General features: G+C 41.1%; 1 protein-coding gene across 1 annotated transcript in view; it reads right to left on the bottom strand.

The window, feature by feature from the left end:
* Positions 1–876: 876 nt before the first annotated feature.
* The window catches only part of IARS1 (isoleucyl-tRNA synthetase 1), a 75,323-nt gene continuing 58,053 nt past the window's right edge, over positions 877–18,146 (bottom strand). The window contains exons 31-34 of the mRNA XM_003911972.3: positions 11,874–11,999; positions 7,619–7,762; positions 6,830–6,982; positions 877–1,422 (exon numbers count right to left, since the gene is read on the bottom strand). Coding sequence (XP_003912021.1) covers positions 1,340–1,422; positions 6,830–6,982; positions 7,619–7,762; positions 11,874–11,999 — 506 coding nt within the window. The 3' untranslated portion in view covers positions 877–1,339. The remainder of the gene's footprint in view (positions 1,423–6,829; positions 6,983–7,618; positions 7,763–11,873; positions 12,000–18,146) is intronic.

Here is an 18,146-nt window from a genome sequence, read left to right as displayed (position 1 = left end):
AATAAAGAGAGTTGCTTAGCAACATGGAAATGGGAGAAGCCATAAGGCTTCCCAGTGTTGATGCGATCTTCCCTATTTCTGGGCCTCTTCCACCTTTCATCCCAGAGGTAACTGGTGCTGTGAATTCTGAAATGTAAATAAGTTTATTAGTTTCTCCATTGATTTAGAATTGGGGTTTCCTGGGTCTACCAAGTTAGTTAACACCATCTATCTGCTTTCCAACTCCCCAAATTCTGGTTGTTTCCTCTATTTTCTCCAACTTGTGGGTTTTTGTGTGAATGCATCTGCTGTAGCAGCCATAGGGATGCATCATTCAGATCTCCCTTCAAAGTTATCTGATGTGAAGAGTGCAGCTGGTACTTTCAGATCCATCAGGGCATTTGTGCAAAGGCCACGCTCCCCTTGGTCTCCTCCCAGACATTGACTTGAGGAAGTCAGCGGAACAAAGCCAGGCTATTTCTACCCAATTCTGAACTCTACTAAAAGGAATCCTTGCCTGGGAACTCTCCATTGGCCTGACCGACTTTGTCTTAGAGTTGCACTGCAGTCTGAGTTTTTGCTAATCAATCTTTGTTTTCTCTTGTTACAGGTGTCAGACCCACACTGGAGTCTGAAGGCTCTCTCGACCTACACCTGCTCCATCTCTGGTTTATCCTCCAGCTGTGTTTCCTCTAATAAATTCTTGCACATCTAACTTTGTCATGTCATCTGCTTCTTTGAGGACTCAAATTATCACCCAGAATTTTGGGAAGAAGTTTTATTAGATATCTAGTCCACTGTCTTAATACAGAAACCACCGTGAAGTTTTTATGTTCTTCAAAGATTACACATTTCAAGTTTCATCTATCTGTGGGAGAATGAATTACTTTCAACACATTTATATCTGAGTTTGTTTATTGTTCTGATTTACTGAAACTTAAAATATTCCATCAAATTATCCAGGAAAATCCAGGTGGCAGAAATATATAATATGTCCATTTCATCAAGAGGTCTCAAATTTTAAGAGGCCAGAAAATGATATATATACTATGCCATTTAAATCACTTCTACCTTCTATACTGAAGAACTCAAGTATAGAAATAAACTGTGGTGCTGAGGTAACACTGTAACCTGCTCCCAACATGACTGCATAGGTGTCTAAGGTTAAGTGTGAAGATTACTGTGAGGTCTCAAGTTACTTAACTCATCAATCCCATTTGTATTTCAATACAAGCAGCATATTTTACATGCACCTGAAGGAAACATCTTCAGTGTGTTCATGTGTGTGTCTATGTGCACATATGTGCAGGGGATGGGTGTAATCAGGGAAAGGCTGACTGAACAACACTGAAAGGGCATGCTAGAAGTCTGCTGTTGTTGGTAATACAGAAACATACACAGTCTTCATATTCAAAGTCTTCACGGGGATGTCTTCTGTAATTTCTAGAATGGAAAGAAAAAGTTGAAAAAAAATCAGTATTTTACCTATTGGGGGTGAATATTTAAAAAAAAGTTAACTGCTGTGTAGTAAGGAATTTGGCCTTAACCTAAGAGTTCTGCCCTTTGCCCCAGCTCCTGAGTGGAATCTCTAAATCCTTGGAATTTCTTAGTAGGAGTCTTTGTTTCTCATGGTGGGCACGTTCACCAAACCTGACAGTTGTTGCTAATGAGGTGATTCAGTGTAGTGTTGGCCACGACAGAAAGACAAAGTATACGATTTAGGATGGGGACGCTGGGTCGCATGGTATTATCAGCTGAGAAAGACAGCAATCATGCCTAGAGAATGAAACCTCAAAAGAAACTGACACCAAGGCTCAAGTGAGCTTCCCTGGTTGGTACTACAGTCTCTGTGTTGTCAGATTAAGGGATGGGAGAAAGAAACATTATCCATGACTCCAGGGGTATCTCTCTCGCTCTCACTGCTTCTAATGTGTATCCTTTCCCTCCCCTAATTCAAACCATGAGTGTAATACCTTTCCGTGAGTCTGAGTCCTCCCAGCAGGTTACTGAACCTGAGAGTGGTTTAGGAAAATCCCTGGAACTTGCAGTTGGTGCCAGCAGTGATGGGGGTCTGACGTGGATCCTTTACTGAGTTCACAGAACCCTAACTCTGTGCAGGTGGAGTCAGATTTTGGACAGACTCCTGGAGCCTTCTGGAGGACTATGCCATCACCTCGCAGTATGGCTAACTCTGGGTACTGCCAAGATGGTTGTTTTTCTTCATAAACAGATACTATGTCTACAAGAAAAGCCCAGAAGCTGTGCCAACTCAGTATCCTAGATATGTGGTTTCAAAATACGATTCTCTATAATTTGAAGAACAGCTATTTTCTATGTCTGGAGAAGTAAGAGTACATAAGCAGCCTAGGACATGTTTGCTATGTGAGAAAGCAAGAATTTACCAAAGACACAGGATCATGTTAAAGAATACAGGATCCAATATGGCCAATAAGGAAAACTCTGAGCATCCAAAAATATAACCCAAATGCAATTGATTAAAACACAGTGAATATACCACTCAAAAAGAAAACAAAGAAAAAGAAAATTTAAAGTTATCTGCCTACTGTGGAGCATTTTGCTTCTAGTCAGATCTGAATTTAAAGCAAACAGATGAGCTTTCTTTAAAAACAGCTCTTCTCCTACCTAGCAGGCAATCCTAGATGTGAGAACACTCTCAGAGCTACTTCCTTAATAGATAATCACAGGACCTGGAGATGATGTTTAGAGTTTAGTGGAGCAAGCAAGAAGACATTTAAGAGTTTCTAAAATGGTCAACATTTTGTGGCTCTTCTAATTTATCAAGTTACTGATACTTTATGAAAGACAATTCTGAGAGAAAAGGCATAATGAAAATGAAGCTACAGATACTAGATTGGAAAGATACTGAATTAGAAAAAGTTCCATCTGTGTGGTAATCTTAGGTAAATCACTAAACCTTTAAAAGCTCTCACCTACTAAACTTTTGCCTAGCTAACATCACAGAGTAAAGAGAATTTCACAGAAAGGTTATGTGAATTGCAGGCAGTATTATAAATACATAATTCACAAGACACGATTCTACCCCTGACCAGCTTCAATCATGCCACTGCATTTACTTGCAAGAACAAGTGAGAGATAAATGTCATCTTCAGCTCCACTGCACAACAGTACTTGGTGACCAATGGATCTGAGAGACAAGAAAAGAGTTATGAATTATCTCTAAAGTTTTATATAAGCTTATCAAAATAGAAAGCTACATTATTAGATGATCTACTACCATACCACAATGAAAGAGCCAAGTGTGTTCGAGGGAGAGTGAAAAAAGCCTTTGATAGAGTGAAAGACTCATGGACAGAATTAGCAAGACAGGAAAGGACAGAATCACCAGAGCAGGAAGGATCTTGGGTGGAAGGGAAGATTCTGAAGCATAAGAGAATACGGAGCTTTGGGGGCTCTAAGCGAAGGAACAAAATTGAGGCAGGAATGTTCATGAAGACAGCTCCGGCGGAAGAGTACAGCCTGCAGACTGGTGACTTTGATGGACGATGAGGCCCGAAACTAGATAAGAGGGAAAACAACCAAGAAGAGTCACTGGAAATAAACCCAGGGAGGGAAGGAGGAACCCAAGAAGAAACAGAGCTTTAGTATTTAACATTATGACAGAAAATTTACAAGTATGATATGCAACTAAATTAAAAAAAAAATAGCTGCACAGGAAGAAAATGGGAGAATTCCACAGGCCAAAAATAATGAATATGGGGTCTGGTGGCCTAATGCTTTGGGCACTAAAGAGCTAGGAAAGCAGGGAAAGAAACGCCTCCGGTGTATACACACTGGGAAGTCCAACAAATCTCTGCTGAAGAAACTGGAACTTCCAATAAGAAACCCATAGCAAAAGGGTCGGTCTGAGTAAGTGCCTTCACCACAAGAGAAAAAGTGAAGAGAATGTAATCGGTTAATAATGGCCTTTCAAAGATACGCCCAGGTTCTAAATTCCCAGGAGCTGTGAATGTAACTTTATTTGGAAAAAGAAGAAACAGAAGAGAAGCAGGCAACGTGACCACAGAGTCAGAGACTGAAGTGATGTGGCCACAATTTAAGGGAAGCTAGAAGAATAGAAGAAGAAGGTAGAAGCTAGAACCAGAAGCTAGAAGAATAAGGAATTCTCCCACAGAGACTTCAGAGAGACTGTGGCCTTTCTGACAGCCTAATTTCAGTGTCTGGCCTCCAAGGCTGTGAGAAAACAAACCTGCTGACTTGAGCCACCCCATTTGTGGAAATGTGTTGCAGCAGCCACAGACACCAATACAGAGAGAACCGCCTCACTTAGCTTTGTTTTGCAGTAAGGATATACAAATCCTGTCTCCATCAGAACTCCTGGCCTTTGTGTATGACTGGGAAAGTCATAGCTTTTTTTTTTTTTTTGAGACGGAGTTTAACTCTTGTCGTCCAGGCTGGAGTGCAGTGGCCAGGCTAGTCTTGAACTCTGCCCACCTCAGCCTCCCAAAGTGCTGGGATTATAGGAGTGAACCACCACGCCTACCCAGTCAGTCACAGCTTTCTTAACATTCTCCCTATGGTCCAAAATAATTGAGTTTAAAGTGGGTCTGGGTTGACAGTGTCTCCAAGGAACTAGACATATGCTTCTTAAAACTGGGCTTCAACAGAAACATAACAGAACAAGCAAAGCAGATGGGCAATGTAAACAGAAAGATGGAAACTCTAAGAAAGAACAGAACGGGCTGGGTGTGGTGGCTCACGTCTGTAATCCCAGCACTTTGGGAAGCCAGGAGTTCGAGACCAGCCTGGCCAACATGGTGAAACCCTGTGCCTACTAAAATTACAAAAATTAGCTGCGCATGGTGGCACATGCCTGTAATTCCAGCTACTCGGGAGCCTGAGGCAGGAGAATCACTTGAACTCAGGAGGTAGAGGTTACAATGAGCTGGGATCGTGCCACTGCACTGCAGCCTGTGCAACAAGAGTAAAACTCTTGTCTCAAAAAAAAAAAAAAAAAAAAGAAAATGGTAGAAATCAGGAGGCAGGGGTGTGGTGGTTCATGCTTGTAATCCCAACACTTTGGGAGGCCAAGGTGGGAGGATCACTTGAAGCCAGGAGTTCAAAAACGATCAGCCTGGACCTTATAGAGAGGCCTTATCCCTACAAAAAAATTTTAAAATTAGCTGGGCATGGTGGCGCGTGCCTATAGCCCTAGCTAGGAAGGCTGAGGTGGGAGGATTGCTGGAGCCCAGGAGTTTGAGGCTGCAGTGAGCTGTGATTGAGCCACTGCACTCCAGCCTGCATGACAGAATAAGACCAAGTCTAAAAAAAAAAAAAAATTCAAAACACTGTAACAAATAAAGACTGCCTTATACCAAAAAATGTACGCCTAGGGAAATCAGTTAAACTGCAGAAAGTAAAAGACGAAGGGAGAATCTTCCGGAAACAGAGAAAAGACGCACCTTACCTGCAGAAGAACAAGGGTAAGATAAAAAAGCCAAAATTATCCAGAATGTAGCATATAAGGACAAAAGGAGGGGAAATAGGAAAAGAGAATACGAGGCAGGATAGAGTGAGCAAGTCCATCTAAAACATGTCTAAACAAGGTGTTAGAAGGAGAGAACACGAGAGAGAATGAGTAAGAGGTAAGTTGGACAAGATGTCTGGCAATTTTCCACAAGTGCCAAAAGACACAAATACTGATGCAGAAAGCCCAATAAATCCCAGGCTATCAGGTGTCACAAATAAAAGGATGGGATGGTAAAAGTTTTGAGTTGAGATGTCAAGAATGGGTATAAACGGAAAAAAGCAGATCCCACAAAGGGAAGCTGTCGGGGGAAGTGATTGCAGTGGCAGCAATATTAAAGTGAAGACGTTTGATGTGTAGCAGGATTACAGAACGAAACTCAGAGGGTAGGCTAAGGATGTCAGCAGAGAAGCTGACAGAGCAGCCACAGAAGCTGAAATCTCTGAAGTGAATAGTGCTAAGTGGGAGAACGGGAGGAGGAGAAAATACGCTGCCTGACACCAGCAAGTGCAAGTCGCCATCCTTAATTTCTATTTTCTAGATAATAGAATGTGGAATATGTCAACTGATGACCTAGCTCTTCACAGTTATGTGTCTCAAGGAGAAAATGCAGGTAAGCATGTTTTATAAACTGCAGGTAAGCATGTTTTATAAACTCCCTTTATAAAGGGAGGTATAATGTCAGCTGTAAGTTTCCTTCAGGCTATTTTACAACCCTGTGATAACTTTGACTTTTGGGAAAAAGAACAGTTTTAGGGTCAGCAAACATGCTAATTTACCTAGAAGCATGTATTTTTAATAACATACACATGTAGTTTTTAGATTTAGCAAAAAGTAATTATCCTTTTAATTGCTATTAAAAAATTATATTATTGACTGGGCGCCATGGCTCACACCTATAATCCCAGCACTTTGGGAGGCCGAGGCGAGCAGATCACCTGAGGTCAGGAGTTTGAGATCAGCCTGGCCAACATGGTGAAACTCCATCTCTACTAAAAATACAAAAATGAGCCAGGCGTGGTGGCGGGCGCCTGTATTCCCAGCTACTCGGGAGGCTGAGGCAGGAGAATCCCTGTTGCTGGGTTGAAGCCCCGGGCCTGAACCCAGGAGGTGGAGGTTGTAGTAAGCCAAGATTGTGCCATTGCACTCCTGGGAGACAAAGTGAGACTCAGTCTCAAAAAAAATGGAAAGGAAAGAAAATTATATTATGGTAAATTTCTGGGGAAAGAATAACAAAACAGGATTACAATAGTACTATCTTACATGTATATGCTACAAATGGTTAATGGCATCAAAATCTACCTTCAATAAAAACAAAAAACTTACGGTCCATAATCTCCTTACCTTGCGTTTGGGTCTCATTCAGAAACAGCTTTAGCTTCCTGCTCCGAAGGCCAAACACCTTGGCTGCTTCATACAGAAGACCTTGGTGGGTAAGTCCATTCTGCCCAAGTGGGTTTTCAAGCAGGAGAGTGCCCACTGTCCCCATTAAACACTCTAAGGAAGAAAGAACAAACTGGATTAAATCTCGAGAGTTCACCCTCCATCTCCAAAAGAGGTGGCCACTGCGGACAACTCTAACAGGCAGTGCTGAGGCCAGCAGCGGGTCCAGGAGGATGAGTGCGACCGCTGGAGATGCAGTCCATGCAGACACAGCTCTGAATATTTCATAGAGGTGAAGGGGAAGGGGAAAAAGAAAAAGAAAAAGAAAACTTAGATAAAAGCCCAGCAGCTTGGGGGGCAGATACTCAGTACACAGTCAAGTGACGAGCCCGAAGACTTCAGTACAAATGTGCACAACGAGGATCCTAAAATATCAGGAAAGTATACAAGTTTTCAGAACATTTTCCGCAGAAAAGAAAGTAAAATTAGAGATTAAAATGTTTTGACACTCAAACAATTTAATTATCATTTTTACCTAACCAATTTTTTCATTTCCTAACCATGCCAGATGGATGAGAGTCTCTATAACACACCAAAAGAAAAGCCTGTGGTTGCTCCCCAAAGCAGCAGGGGAGCCCACACTTTAAAGCAATACTTTGAAGCTGACTAGAAATATACACATATTTGAATATTAAAGACAACCTCAATGCCCAGCACCCCACAATCTGCCCGCTGTGGGGAGGCACATACCTTGTGGCTCTGCATTCAGGAGCTGTAGGTTGATATACTGACAAAGAAGAGTACTAGAACTGCTGATCAGAGAGGGAGCCGATCCCGCAGTCACACACAGTGTTTTTCCACTAAGACTCAGTAGGTCGGTTTCGTTTTGTATTTCTAAAAATAACAACAATTCTTTCAGGGTTAATGAACAGTTCAAAACTGAAGTCATTCAATTTTTCCTATTTAACTATCATGTATCTTTTTACAACAATGCTTTCCACTTAATTTCTGTTTATCAAAAGCCATTGCCTTTTCTATAAAACCAGCCTTTAATGACATGAAATGGTAGGAAATCTTAATGTTGTAAAATAAACATCATAATATTCATAATCTGAAATACAGGGCAAATTGTTTTCTCTATTTTAGTATTTTCTCTGTATAATACAGCTCCTCTTAAAATTTCCTCCTATATCAGAATCTCAAGCTTCACCACGAAAAGCTTACATTAAAAAATGCTAATTACAGTCAGAAGATGTTATTTGACGCAGGAACAGATGTGGAAAAAAGCATGATACACAGAACATATGCAGCGTAATTTCATTTAGAGAACGTTAAATGTTGCTTGGGAATGCATGCACAGGCAGATGACTGCTAATGGTTGTGATACAGGACAGGCCCACAGGGCAGCCTCCAAATATTGAGTGGAAATGGCAAGTATGAGACTAGGCTGGGGCACTGGCTCAGAGGAACCTGCTGCACCAGTGGCTAGATGCCCATTCTCAGCCTAGGCCCACATGGTCTCTTCTCTCAACCACAGGTGTGGCCTTATAGGAAGTCTTCCAGGACTGGCTGGCAGAGAAAGAAGACATTTTAGGGCTCGCTGCGTAGGGCTTTACTGCACAATACGCTGTACCATCCAAAGTAGACAATTACAGTCTTATGGCCCTGTTCTGACTCTGGGTAGCCCTGAAGAATAGTGATGGGTGGAAATCCTCCCAATGGGCACAACTTCATTCAGTGCAGCCGGCTGGTCATTTTGCTCGGAGAAACAGCTAGGAGTAGATCTACACTGATTCACGGACACTGGCCAATAGCTGGACTAAATGAGAACAGCCAGGGACTCAAAGAACAGAATTAGAAAACTGGTGACAAGGAAGTTAGGGCAAGAGGTATGTGGACAGATCTCTTCAAATGGGCAGACAGAATGAGAATTTTAAAATGGGTGGGGCTGGGCACAGTGGCTCACACCTGTAATCCCAGCACTCCGGGAGGCAGAAAGGGGAGGACTGCTTGAGGCCAGAAGATTGAGACCAGCCTGGGCAATACAGCAAGATCTCCTCTCTACAAAAAAGAAAAGAAGTAGCCAGGCATGGTGGCATGTATCTGTACTCCTAGCTACTTTGGAGGCTGAGGTGGGAGGATTGCTCGAGCCCAGAAGTTTGAGGTTACATTGAGCTATGACTGAGCCACTGTACTCCAGCCTGAGTGATAGAGTGAGACCCTGTCTCTAAAAAATAAAAAAAAAAATTCAGTGGACATGACCTACTCTGCCGCCAGCCACTTCTGCCCTTGCCCAGTGGACGGATGAACAAAGGGGCCACCCAGGCATGGGCTCCGCAACATTACTTCCATCCCCTAAGGTTGATTTTGCTACAGCTGCTACTGTGTATCCCAACTACCAACAGTGGGGACCATTACCTGAGCTTTCAATATAGTGTTATTGCCAGGAAAGACGAGCCAGACTCTCGATGGCAGCTTGGTTATACTGCAGTTTCCATTATGGGAAAAGGCAGTGATTTGGTCTTACTGGAACACACTCCTTTTGGACATGGATTTGCCACTGTCACCCATAATGCTTCGGTCAAACCCACCATCCATGGACGCGGAGAATGTCTTATTCACCAACACAGCACTCCACATAGCATTGCTTCTGACCAGAGAACTCATTTTTCAGCAAATGAAGTGTGGCATGACATGTTAATATATATCAGCCAATTCTTATTTTTCCACTCTCTTATTTCCTTACCATATAACACGAAATATTTTAACAGGTTAACCTTGTATCTCAGTAAAGTTAAAGAATAGCAAAAAGGGGAGGTATGGCTCAGCTAGAAGAGAAATCAACATCACCCAAAGAAGGATAAGGTAACTTTCTATCTTGTTTTGGGTAATGAAGTTAGCATCTTTGAAGCAGTACAAAAAGAGTTGAAAGTGTGATTTTTAAACTACTAGGGTCTTTATTTGGAAGTTAAATATGGTTTAAAGAGCCATGTATACATGTCAAGATCACAATGAGGTGAACGATGGTGGTTTCATCCTGTGTCAATGCAGCTAAGCTAAAACTATTTCCCAGGTTCTCTGTCTGACCCGGTTCTGGGTAATGGCTTGATCACAGAGAAATCTACACAGGATTTGGAAGGTAGAAGTTTAGTAACAGTCATTATGCTAAACAGGCTAACACGGGGCCCATGCCCTTGGTTTTCTCAGGTTGCTGTGGATCTGCCGACTTGTTCAGTGGGACAGTGAGCAGCCCACGCTCCTGCCTCTGCTCTTCCAACTTCCAGGCCAGGAATGTGTGCAACTCTTTGGAAAAGTACACCAGCAGTTTCTTCTGCAAAACACCGGACTGTCAGTGTCAGATGCGGTCAGAGAGATGTGCACTCCAGCCTGTTTTTGCTTTTCTCTACTTCTCATCCTACAGTGACTTTAGGCAGAGATCCAGCTTTCCCCTGACTTACACACCACCTTGGTGGAACCCGGTTAGAGATTGTTCTCAGACCTCTAACTTGCTACCTTCTTGTAGACCTTTACTTGGTTTCTCCCACATTGCTTTTGCTTCTCCTATCCAACCTTTAATGGATACAATAGCAAACAGTTTTCCAGTGGTTCCAACAATTCATAATCCAGCAGTGAATGAGGGTTCCTATTATGCAATATCCCTGACAACATTTGAGTCTGTCAGATTCTTCTAGTTTTTGCCAATCTGGTGGCAGTTAATAGTACCTCACTGTGGTACTACCTTGAAAGTTCCTGATTACCATTAAGATGTACCCGTTGTTCCTTAGTCGGCCATTTGCATTTCTTCTTTTAAGTTATTTAAAAGTTTCTGAAAATGAGCATTCAGATTCATAAAATGAGTATTAGTTTTCTGAGGCTGCCACAGTAAAATCCCACAAACTGCAGGGGGCTAGGGAATAAAAATAAAAGAAATGTACTGTCTCAAAGTTCTGGAGGTCAGAAGTCTGAAATTAAAGTGTTGGCAGATGTGCTCCCTCTGAAACCTGTCGGTGAATCCGTTTTTGCCTCTTCCTAGCTTCTGGAGGCTCCTGGCAATCTTGGTTGTTTCTTGGCTTGCAGCTGTGTGTAACTCCAATCTCTGCCTTTGTCACCACATGGCATTCTCTCTGTGTGTCTCTATGTCTTCATATGGCCACCTTCTTATAAGGACAACTGTCATACCGGATTAGGGGCCCACGCTACTCCAGTATGACCTCATCCTAACTAGTTACATCTACGATAATTCTATTTCCAAAGGTCACATTTAGACATACAAGGGGTTAGGACATATCTTTTTCTTTTCAGAGGTCACATTCAATACGTAATAGTGGGAGAATGCATCTATAATTCTTTTAAAAATTTTCAGGTTTGCTTTATTGAGAATCCAGATTTAGTGAGATCCAGGCATTGTGTTTATTTAATAAAGTTAAAACTCACGGTTGGGTGTGGTAGCTCACACCTGGAATCCCAGCACTTTGGGAGGCCAAGGCAGGGGGATTGCTTAAGGCCCTGGGTTCAAGACCAGACTGGGCAATACAGTGACTTGGTCTCTCCGAAAAAAATTAAATAAAATTAGCCAAGCATGGTGGTGCATGCCTGTAGTCCCAGTTACTTGGGAGGTCAAGGCAGGAGAATTACTTGAGCCTAGGAGGTGGAGGCTGCAGTGAGCCATGACTGCATCACTGTACTCCAGCATGGGTGACAGAGTGAGACCCTGTCTCAAAAACAAAAACAACCTCACAAGGGAGGACGCTGAAGGCTGAAGTCCACCAGCTGGCTAACAGGTGACAGGGAAGGATTAGAACCATTTAGCCCAGGGTTTTCAGTCACATCATACAATGAGGAGGCATGAACAGACACTGCTGGCAGGCACTGCTGAAGAGCTGGGCCCTGACTCGAGAGAGTTAGGAAAAATGCAAAAGTTATATAGTACAACTGACAGCAAATTAAGACCTTCACCAATCCATCTCAAGTCAAAGGACACAGGCTCCTCTCACTTTCCACATACCTGTTTCATCATGGAAGACAGCCAGCTCCGTATTTTTCACACCAAAAATGCTAGTGACAACACTCTTCAGCTTTAAAAGGTCCAACCTATTATCACCTTTTGGATTTTCCAGGAGCAACACTCCACCTAAAAAGTCACAAAAACGACACCTCAATCAGACAAATAAAACTGAAAAGAAAATGTTAAATTTGGAGGAAAAGGGATACAAAGGGGTTCAAGCCCTAATTATTCTCCTTTTCCCCCAACTATACACTATATATATGTGTATATATTACTCATTATATATATAAGAGCATACCAAGGATGGAGATATATATATATGTACAGTGTATATATTGCATATATACTATATAGCATATATATATCTCCATCCTTGGCATGTGTTTTGGCAATCCTTGGTAGATATGGTCCAGGCATAGAACTCTACCAGGCAATCTGTTCTTGTCTTTTTCTAGATTAAAATCTTTGTATTCATGATTCTTATTTTTGATTCTCATTTCTCATTTTGTGCCATTTGTATATCCCCACAGGTCAGGATGGGCCCCGATGTTGATTTATTTCGCACCTTAGATTCATGTACAGATATTTACTTTATTAATATATTGGAACATTTTGAGTTAACTGTAGAGCCAAATGCACATAGTGAGATACCATGGGCCCTTCACCCAGTTTCCCCCAATAGTGACATTTTACAAAACTACAGTATATACCACAACCAGCATACTGACGTTGATGCAATCCACCGATCCTATTCAGACTGCCTCAGTTTTACTTTTACTCATTGGGGCATGTGTACGTGTGGGTATGTTTAGTTCTATGCAATTTTATCACTTGTGTAAAATCCTGCACCCATCCCCATCATTAAGATAGAGAGTAGTTCTGCCACCATGAGAATCCTCGTGTCGCCTTTTAATATCCATACCCAACTCCCTTCCAGGCTCATTCCCTCCTTAACCCCTGGCAAACAACAGTCTCCATTTCCATAATTTTATCATTTAAAACATGTTATATAAATGCAATTATACAGTATGGAACCTTTTGGGACTTTTTTCAGTTGGCATCAATTTCTTTTCTTTTTTTTTTGAGATGGAGTTTAGCTCTATCACCCAGGCTAGAGTGCAGCAGTGCAATTTCGGCTCACTGCAACGTCTGCCCCCCGGATTCAACAGATTCTCGTGTCTCAACCTCCCAAGTAGCTGGGATTACAAGCACCCACCACCACACCTGGCTAATTTTTGTATTTTTTCAGTAGAGATGGGGTTTTACCATGTTGGCCAGGCTGATCTCAAATTCCTGACCTCAGGTGATCTGACTGCCTCGGTCTCCCAAAGTGCTGGGATTACAGGCGTGAGCATCTGTGCCTGGCCTCAGTTGGCATCAATTTCTAAGGATTAAAATAAGTTGCTGTGCTAATTGATAGTTGTTCCTTCTTACTGCTGTGTAATGTTCTATGATATGGATGTACCACAGTTTGTTTAGCCATTTATCTGCTGAAGAATATCTGGGTTGTTTATAGTTTGGTGCTATTATGAATACAAGTACTATATACGTTGATGTGGCAATGAACATAGTTTTCAGTTCTCTGGGATAAACACCTAGGAGTGCAACTGCTGAGTCATTATAGAAAGCACATATTTAGTTTTCTGATAATGCCAAACTATTTTCCAGAGTGATCATACCATTCTATATTCCCACCAGCAATGTATGAGATGCAGCATTTGGTGCTGTCACTACTTTCAATTTTAGTCACTCTGATAGGTGTGTATTAAGACCTCAATGTCATTTCAACTTGAATTTTCCTAATGGCTAATGACGTTAAATATTGTCATGTACATTTCTGTCATTTGTATATTCCCTTTGGTAAATGTCTGTTCATATCTCCACCCCATTTTCTAACTGGATTTTTCTTTACTGTTGAGATTTAAAAGATCTTTACATATTCTAGAGACATCTTTTGTCAAATATGTTGTTTTATAAAGATTTTCTCCCAGTCCGTAGCTTGTCTTTCATCCTTTTATAGGATGTTCAAAGCAAAACCTAAATTTTCATTTAAATGTATCACTTTTCCCTTTTATGGACAGTGCTTTTGTGTCAAGGCTTGAAAACTCTTTGTTTAATGTTTAAATGAAAAATCTTAAGACATTTCCAAAAACACTAGTAGAAACTTTGGCCACCGAAGCAAGTAACCTTAATTTATTCCATCTGCTGGGAACATACTTTAGATTCAGCTATTGTTTCATAAAACTAGTGTGTTTTATATTACAGTACCTGGTACATGGCTACAGTTTTCAAAAGAAAGCTAAGAAATCTGCTTGTCTGTATGTTTATATATGCCTGTGCATGTAGGTATGTTACATATATGTGTTCTTTTTCTTTCTTTTTTTTTTTGAGATGGAGTTTTGCTCGTTGCCCAGGCTGGAGTGCAATGGCACGATCTCAGCTCACCGCAACCTCCACTTCCCGGGTTCAAGCGATTCTCCTGCTTCAGGCTCTCGAGTAGTTGGCATTACAGACATGTGCCACCGTGCCCAGCTAATTTCGTATTTTTTTTTTTTTTTTAGTAGACACGGAGTTTCTCCATGTTGGTCAGGCTGGTCTTGAACTTCTGACCTCAGGTGATCCGCCTGCATCAGCCTCCAAAAATGCTGGGATTAAGGCTTGAGCTACCGCACCCAGCCATGAGTTATTTTTCTACCTCCAGATGGTATGGTCAAAAATTAATTCATAAAAGATTTCTATTTAATAGATTTAAAGAAAAATAAGCATTTCACATAAATTAAGTATTCTCTCAGCAACACAGAAACCAACACAAATGCTTTTCAAGTTCATGTGACTTGGGTAAGAATACATAATGCAGATATACAACTTTTAAATCCCACCAGGATTTACTATCAAATAAGTTTATGTTACCTCCACTAGATATTTATAATTATAGAACTGAGTTCAATCTATGAACAAATGTGCAAGTGGGTGCCAGTATCCATTACTTTACGTTTACTGAGCACAGCGGTAAACCAAAAAAACCCCATCTATTAAACTTTTTAGGATTCCTGTTTCTGTGAAGACCGCCAAACATACACATGCTGTAAAAGTAGCTAACAGAGAAATAACTTGATGGTAGCTAGCTCTGTTTGGGTTATGTCTACTCAAAAACAGCTCCCCATGGGTAATTTACACCCTTAGGGTTTTGCTAATTTAAATGATGAATATTCATTGGATGTGTGTTCGTTAAGAGAAAAAGACTAATTTTTGCCCTAAAGTAGAATGACTTGTTTCACAGTAAGAGAAAGGAAGAATTTAATCCAAAACAGAACGGATATAAGAAAGTTGTAGTAGGTTTATGGAAGAGGAATCTTGGAAAAGGAATTTTACGTGCGGTCAAGCTGGCTAAGATCTGAATGAATTTATTTATAAGTTATCAAAATAATAAGCCTTAATAATACCAGCACTTTGGGAGGCTGAGGTAGGAGGATTGCTTGAGGCCCGGAGTTCAAGACCAGCCTGGGGAGTGTAGTGAGACACTGTCTTTACAGAAAAGAAAACAGAGAAACAGAGTCCCCTCTATTAAAACTGCTCAGGTCTTTTTATAACTGTGTAACTTTCTATATTTGCCTTTGAATACTTTTAATTATCACTCTGGTTAAATGAGTGACTATAGTTTCAGTGACCTGAAATCCTATTAATCAAGTGTTTTAAGCCTTTGACATTTTTTACTAGCTTCCCAAAATCAAACTCTAAACTTAATTCTTTCTGACCTCGAGCTAACTTTGGGAGCTTCCAGAGGCACCCTGAAATATTTCAAGAGAATTCTCTTTCATTATGAAGAGAAATAGTAAACAAGTCAGACTTATTTGACTATGTTAGATCTGCATGGGAAGCACTGTCAAATAAGAAATGATGTTTAACCTTCTTTGAGTTAATTTGTACAAATAATGTGTTCCAGAAATTGTGTGCGATTCCTAGAAATCTGATAGACCTGGTCTAATGTTATCAGTACAATTCTAGTTACCTTAAAATGCTATATACCACAGAAATAACTAAACTTCCTTGTCAATTGCAACATTATTATAATGAACTCTCATCGGATATTTAACCATGGCTATTTAAAGTCTTGTCATCCAACGACAGCTAATTGTTTTACTCTGGTACTTTCCTGAAAGCTATTGTAAGCAACTGTGAATCTAAAGTGTTTCATCTCTGAGGAGATACAACGGAAAGGACTCTGACAAGTACAGGTTTCTGGTGTTACGGTCACACCATTGGACTGGGTAACAATTTCTAGAACTCTAGTGAAGTAATTAACTAACTCATGATGCCGTCACAATGGCAATGACATTTTAACCTGAGTTTGGGAGGGAGCACTCAAACCACAGCAGGATAGAAGAGACGTTTTTACTATACTGAATCTTCTAATCCATAAACATGTCTCTCCACTTACTTAGATTTTGTCTGATTGTTTTCATCACTATTTTGTGGTTTTCAGTATACAAGTCCTAACATGTTTTATTAGGTTTACATCTGAATATCTTTTTTTGTGGAGAGAAGGTCTCACTCTGTGGCCCAGGCTGGAATATAGTGGCATGATCATGGCTCACTGCAGCCTCTATCTCCTAGGCTCAAGTGATCCTCCCACCTCAGCCTCCTAAGTAGCTGGGACTAAAGGCGAACACCACCACACCTGCCTAGTTTATTTCTTGTAGAGATGGGGGTCTCACTTTGTTGCCCAGGCTGGTCTCGAACTCCTGGACTAAAGTAATCCTCCCGCCTAAGCCTCCCAAAGTGCTGGGAATACATGTGTGAACCACCACGCCTGGCCTAGCATCTTTTTTTAAGTGACTAAATGATATCACACTTTTAATTTCATTGCCCACTTGCTCATTGCTAGTATAGATTGCTAGTATGAAATAAAATTCATTTTTGTATGTTTATCTTATATCCTGTGACTCAAAAGTTTTCTTTTTTATAAGCAATATGATTTTTATTCAATTACTTTGGAAACCCAAATAATGCTTGAATCCAAAGGGTACAGAAAAAGGCCAAACATTTAAAAATAACAGATTTAATGATGATTTGTATGGGTTTTTTTCCTCACAATATGAATGCTTTCAGCAGGACAGTGAATTGCAAAACATATCAAATCATATTAAGGCAGAAAACCAAGCTGTGGCTGCATTTAAAGCTATTCCTAGGAAAATAATCTTAGAGTTGGGAGCTCTTCTTCCCAGATGTCTGGTCAACTGACTCAGGAATGGCCAGTCCTGGAGTTGGTAGATGGGAGAAAAGGCCCTACCTCTCTTATCACTGCTCATGCTGCTGGCCCTCTGTGACGAGAACACTGTTCTTGTTTACATTACTGATGCACACCACTGACCATCCATCTGACTCCTTCTACAGGGTAACCTGAGACAGCCAGGATGTTGGCAGGGATGGACCAGCTCAATGCCATACATCACTGAAGTTGCACAGCAGTTCAGGGAACCATGTACTGTCTGAGACATCATCACAGGTCTAAATAAACACACAACCATCATGGGAGCAGCTGGCGTGGGAAGACCAATATGGTGATCCCAGGTCACATCTTAAAACTAGGCAATATGATGTTTTTTTTTTTTTTTTTTTTGAGATGGAGTTTCGTTCTTGTTGCCCAGGCTAGAGTGCAGTGGCACGATCTCGGCTCACTGCAACCTCCGCCTCCCAGGTTCAAGTGATTCTCCTGCCTTAGCCTCCTGAGTAGCTGGGACTACAGATGACCACCACCATGCCTAATGTTTTGTATTTTTTTGACGGGGTTTCACCATGTTGGCCAGGCTGGTCTTGAACTCCTGACCTCAGGTGATCCACCTGCCTCGGATCCCAAAGTGTTGGGATTACAGGAGCGAGCCACCAAGCCTGGTCTATTTTTTTAGGTGTTTGTATGTACACTCCTTATGATTTTCTATAGAGGAAGCTTTATTCCTTTATCTGCATGACTTTTATTTCCTTTTCTTGCCATGGTCCACTGGCTAGAACTTCCAGTACAATGTCGAATATGAGTTGTGATTGCCTTGTTACTGGTTTTAGGTAGAAAGAATTCACGCTTTCCCCATTAGGTATAATGGTAGCTGTAGGATTTTTGCAAAATGCTCATTATCCAGTCTACAAAATTCTCTTCTCTTCCTATTTTTGTGAGGATTTTCATCATGAATGGGTGTTGAATTTGATCAAATGCTTTTTCTGAATCAACTGCTACAGTCATGTAATCTTTTAGTCTGATAATATGATAATTACATTGAT

The sequence above is a fragment of the Papio anubis genome, chromosome 13, assembly GCF_008728515.1.
Source record: "Papio anubis isolate 15944 chromosome 13, Panubis1.0, whole genome shotgun sequence".
NCBI lineage: Eukaryota > Metazoa > Chordata > Mammalia > Primates > Cercopithecidae > Papio > Papio anubis.
This window is presented reverse-complemented; position numbering and strand designations above follow the sequence as displayed.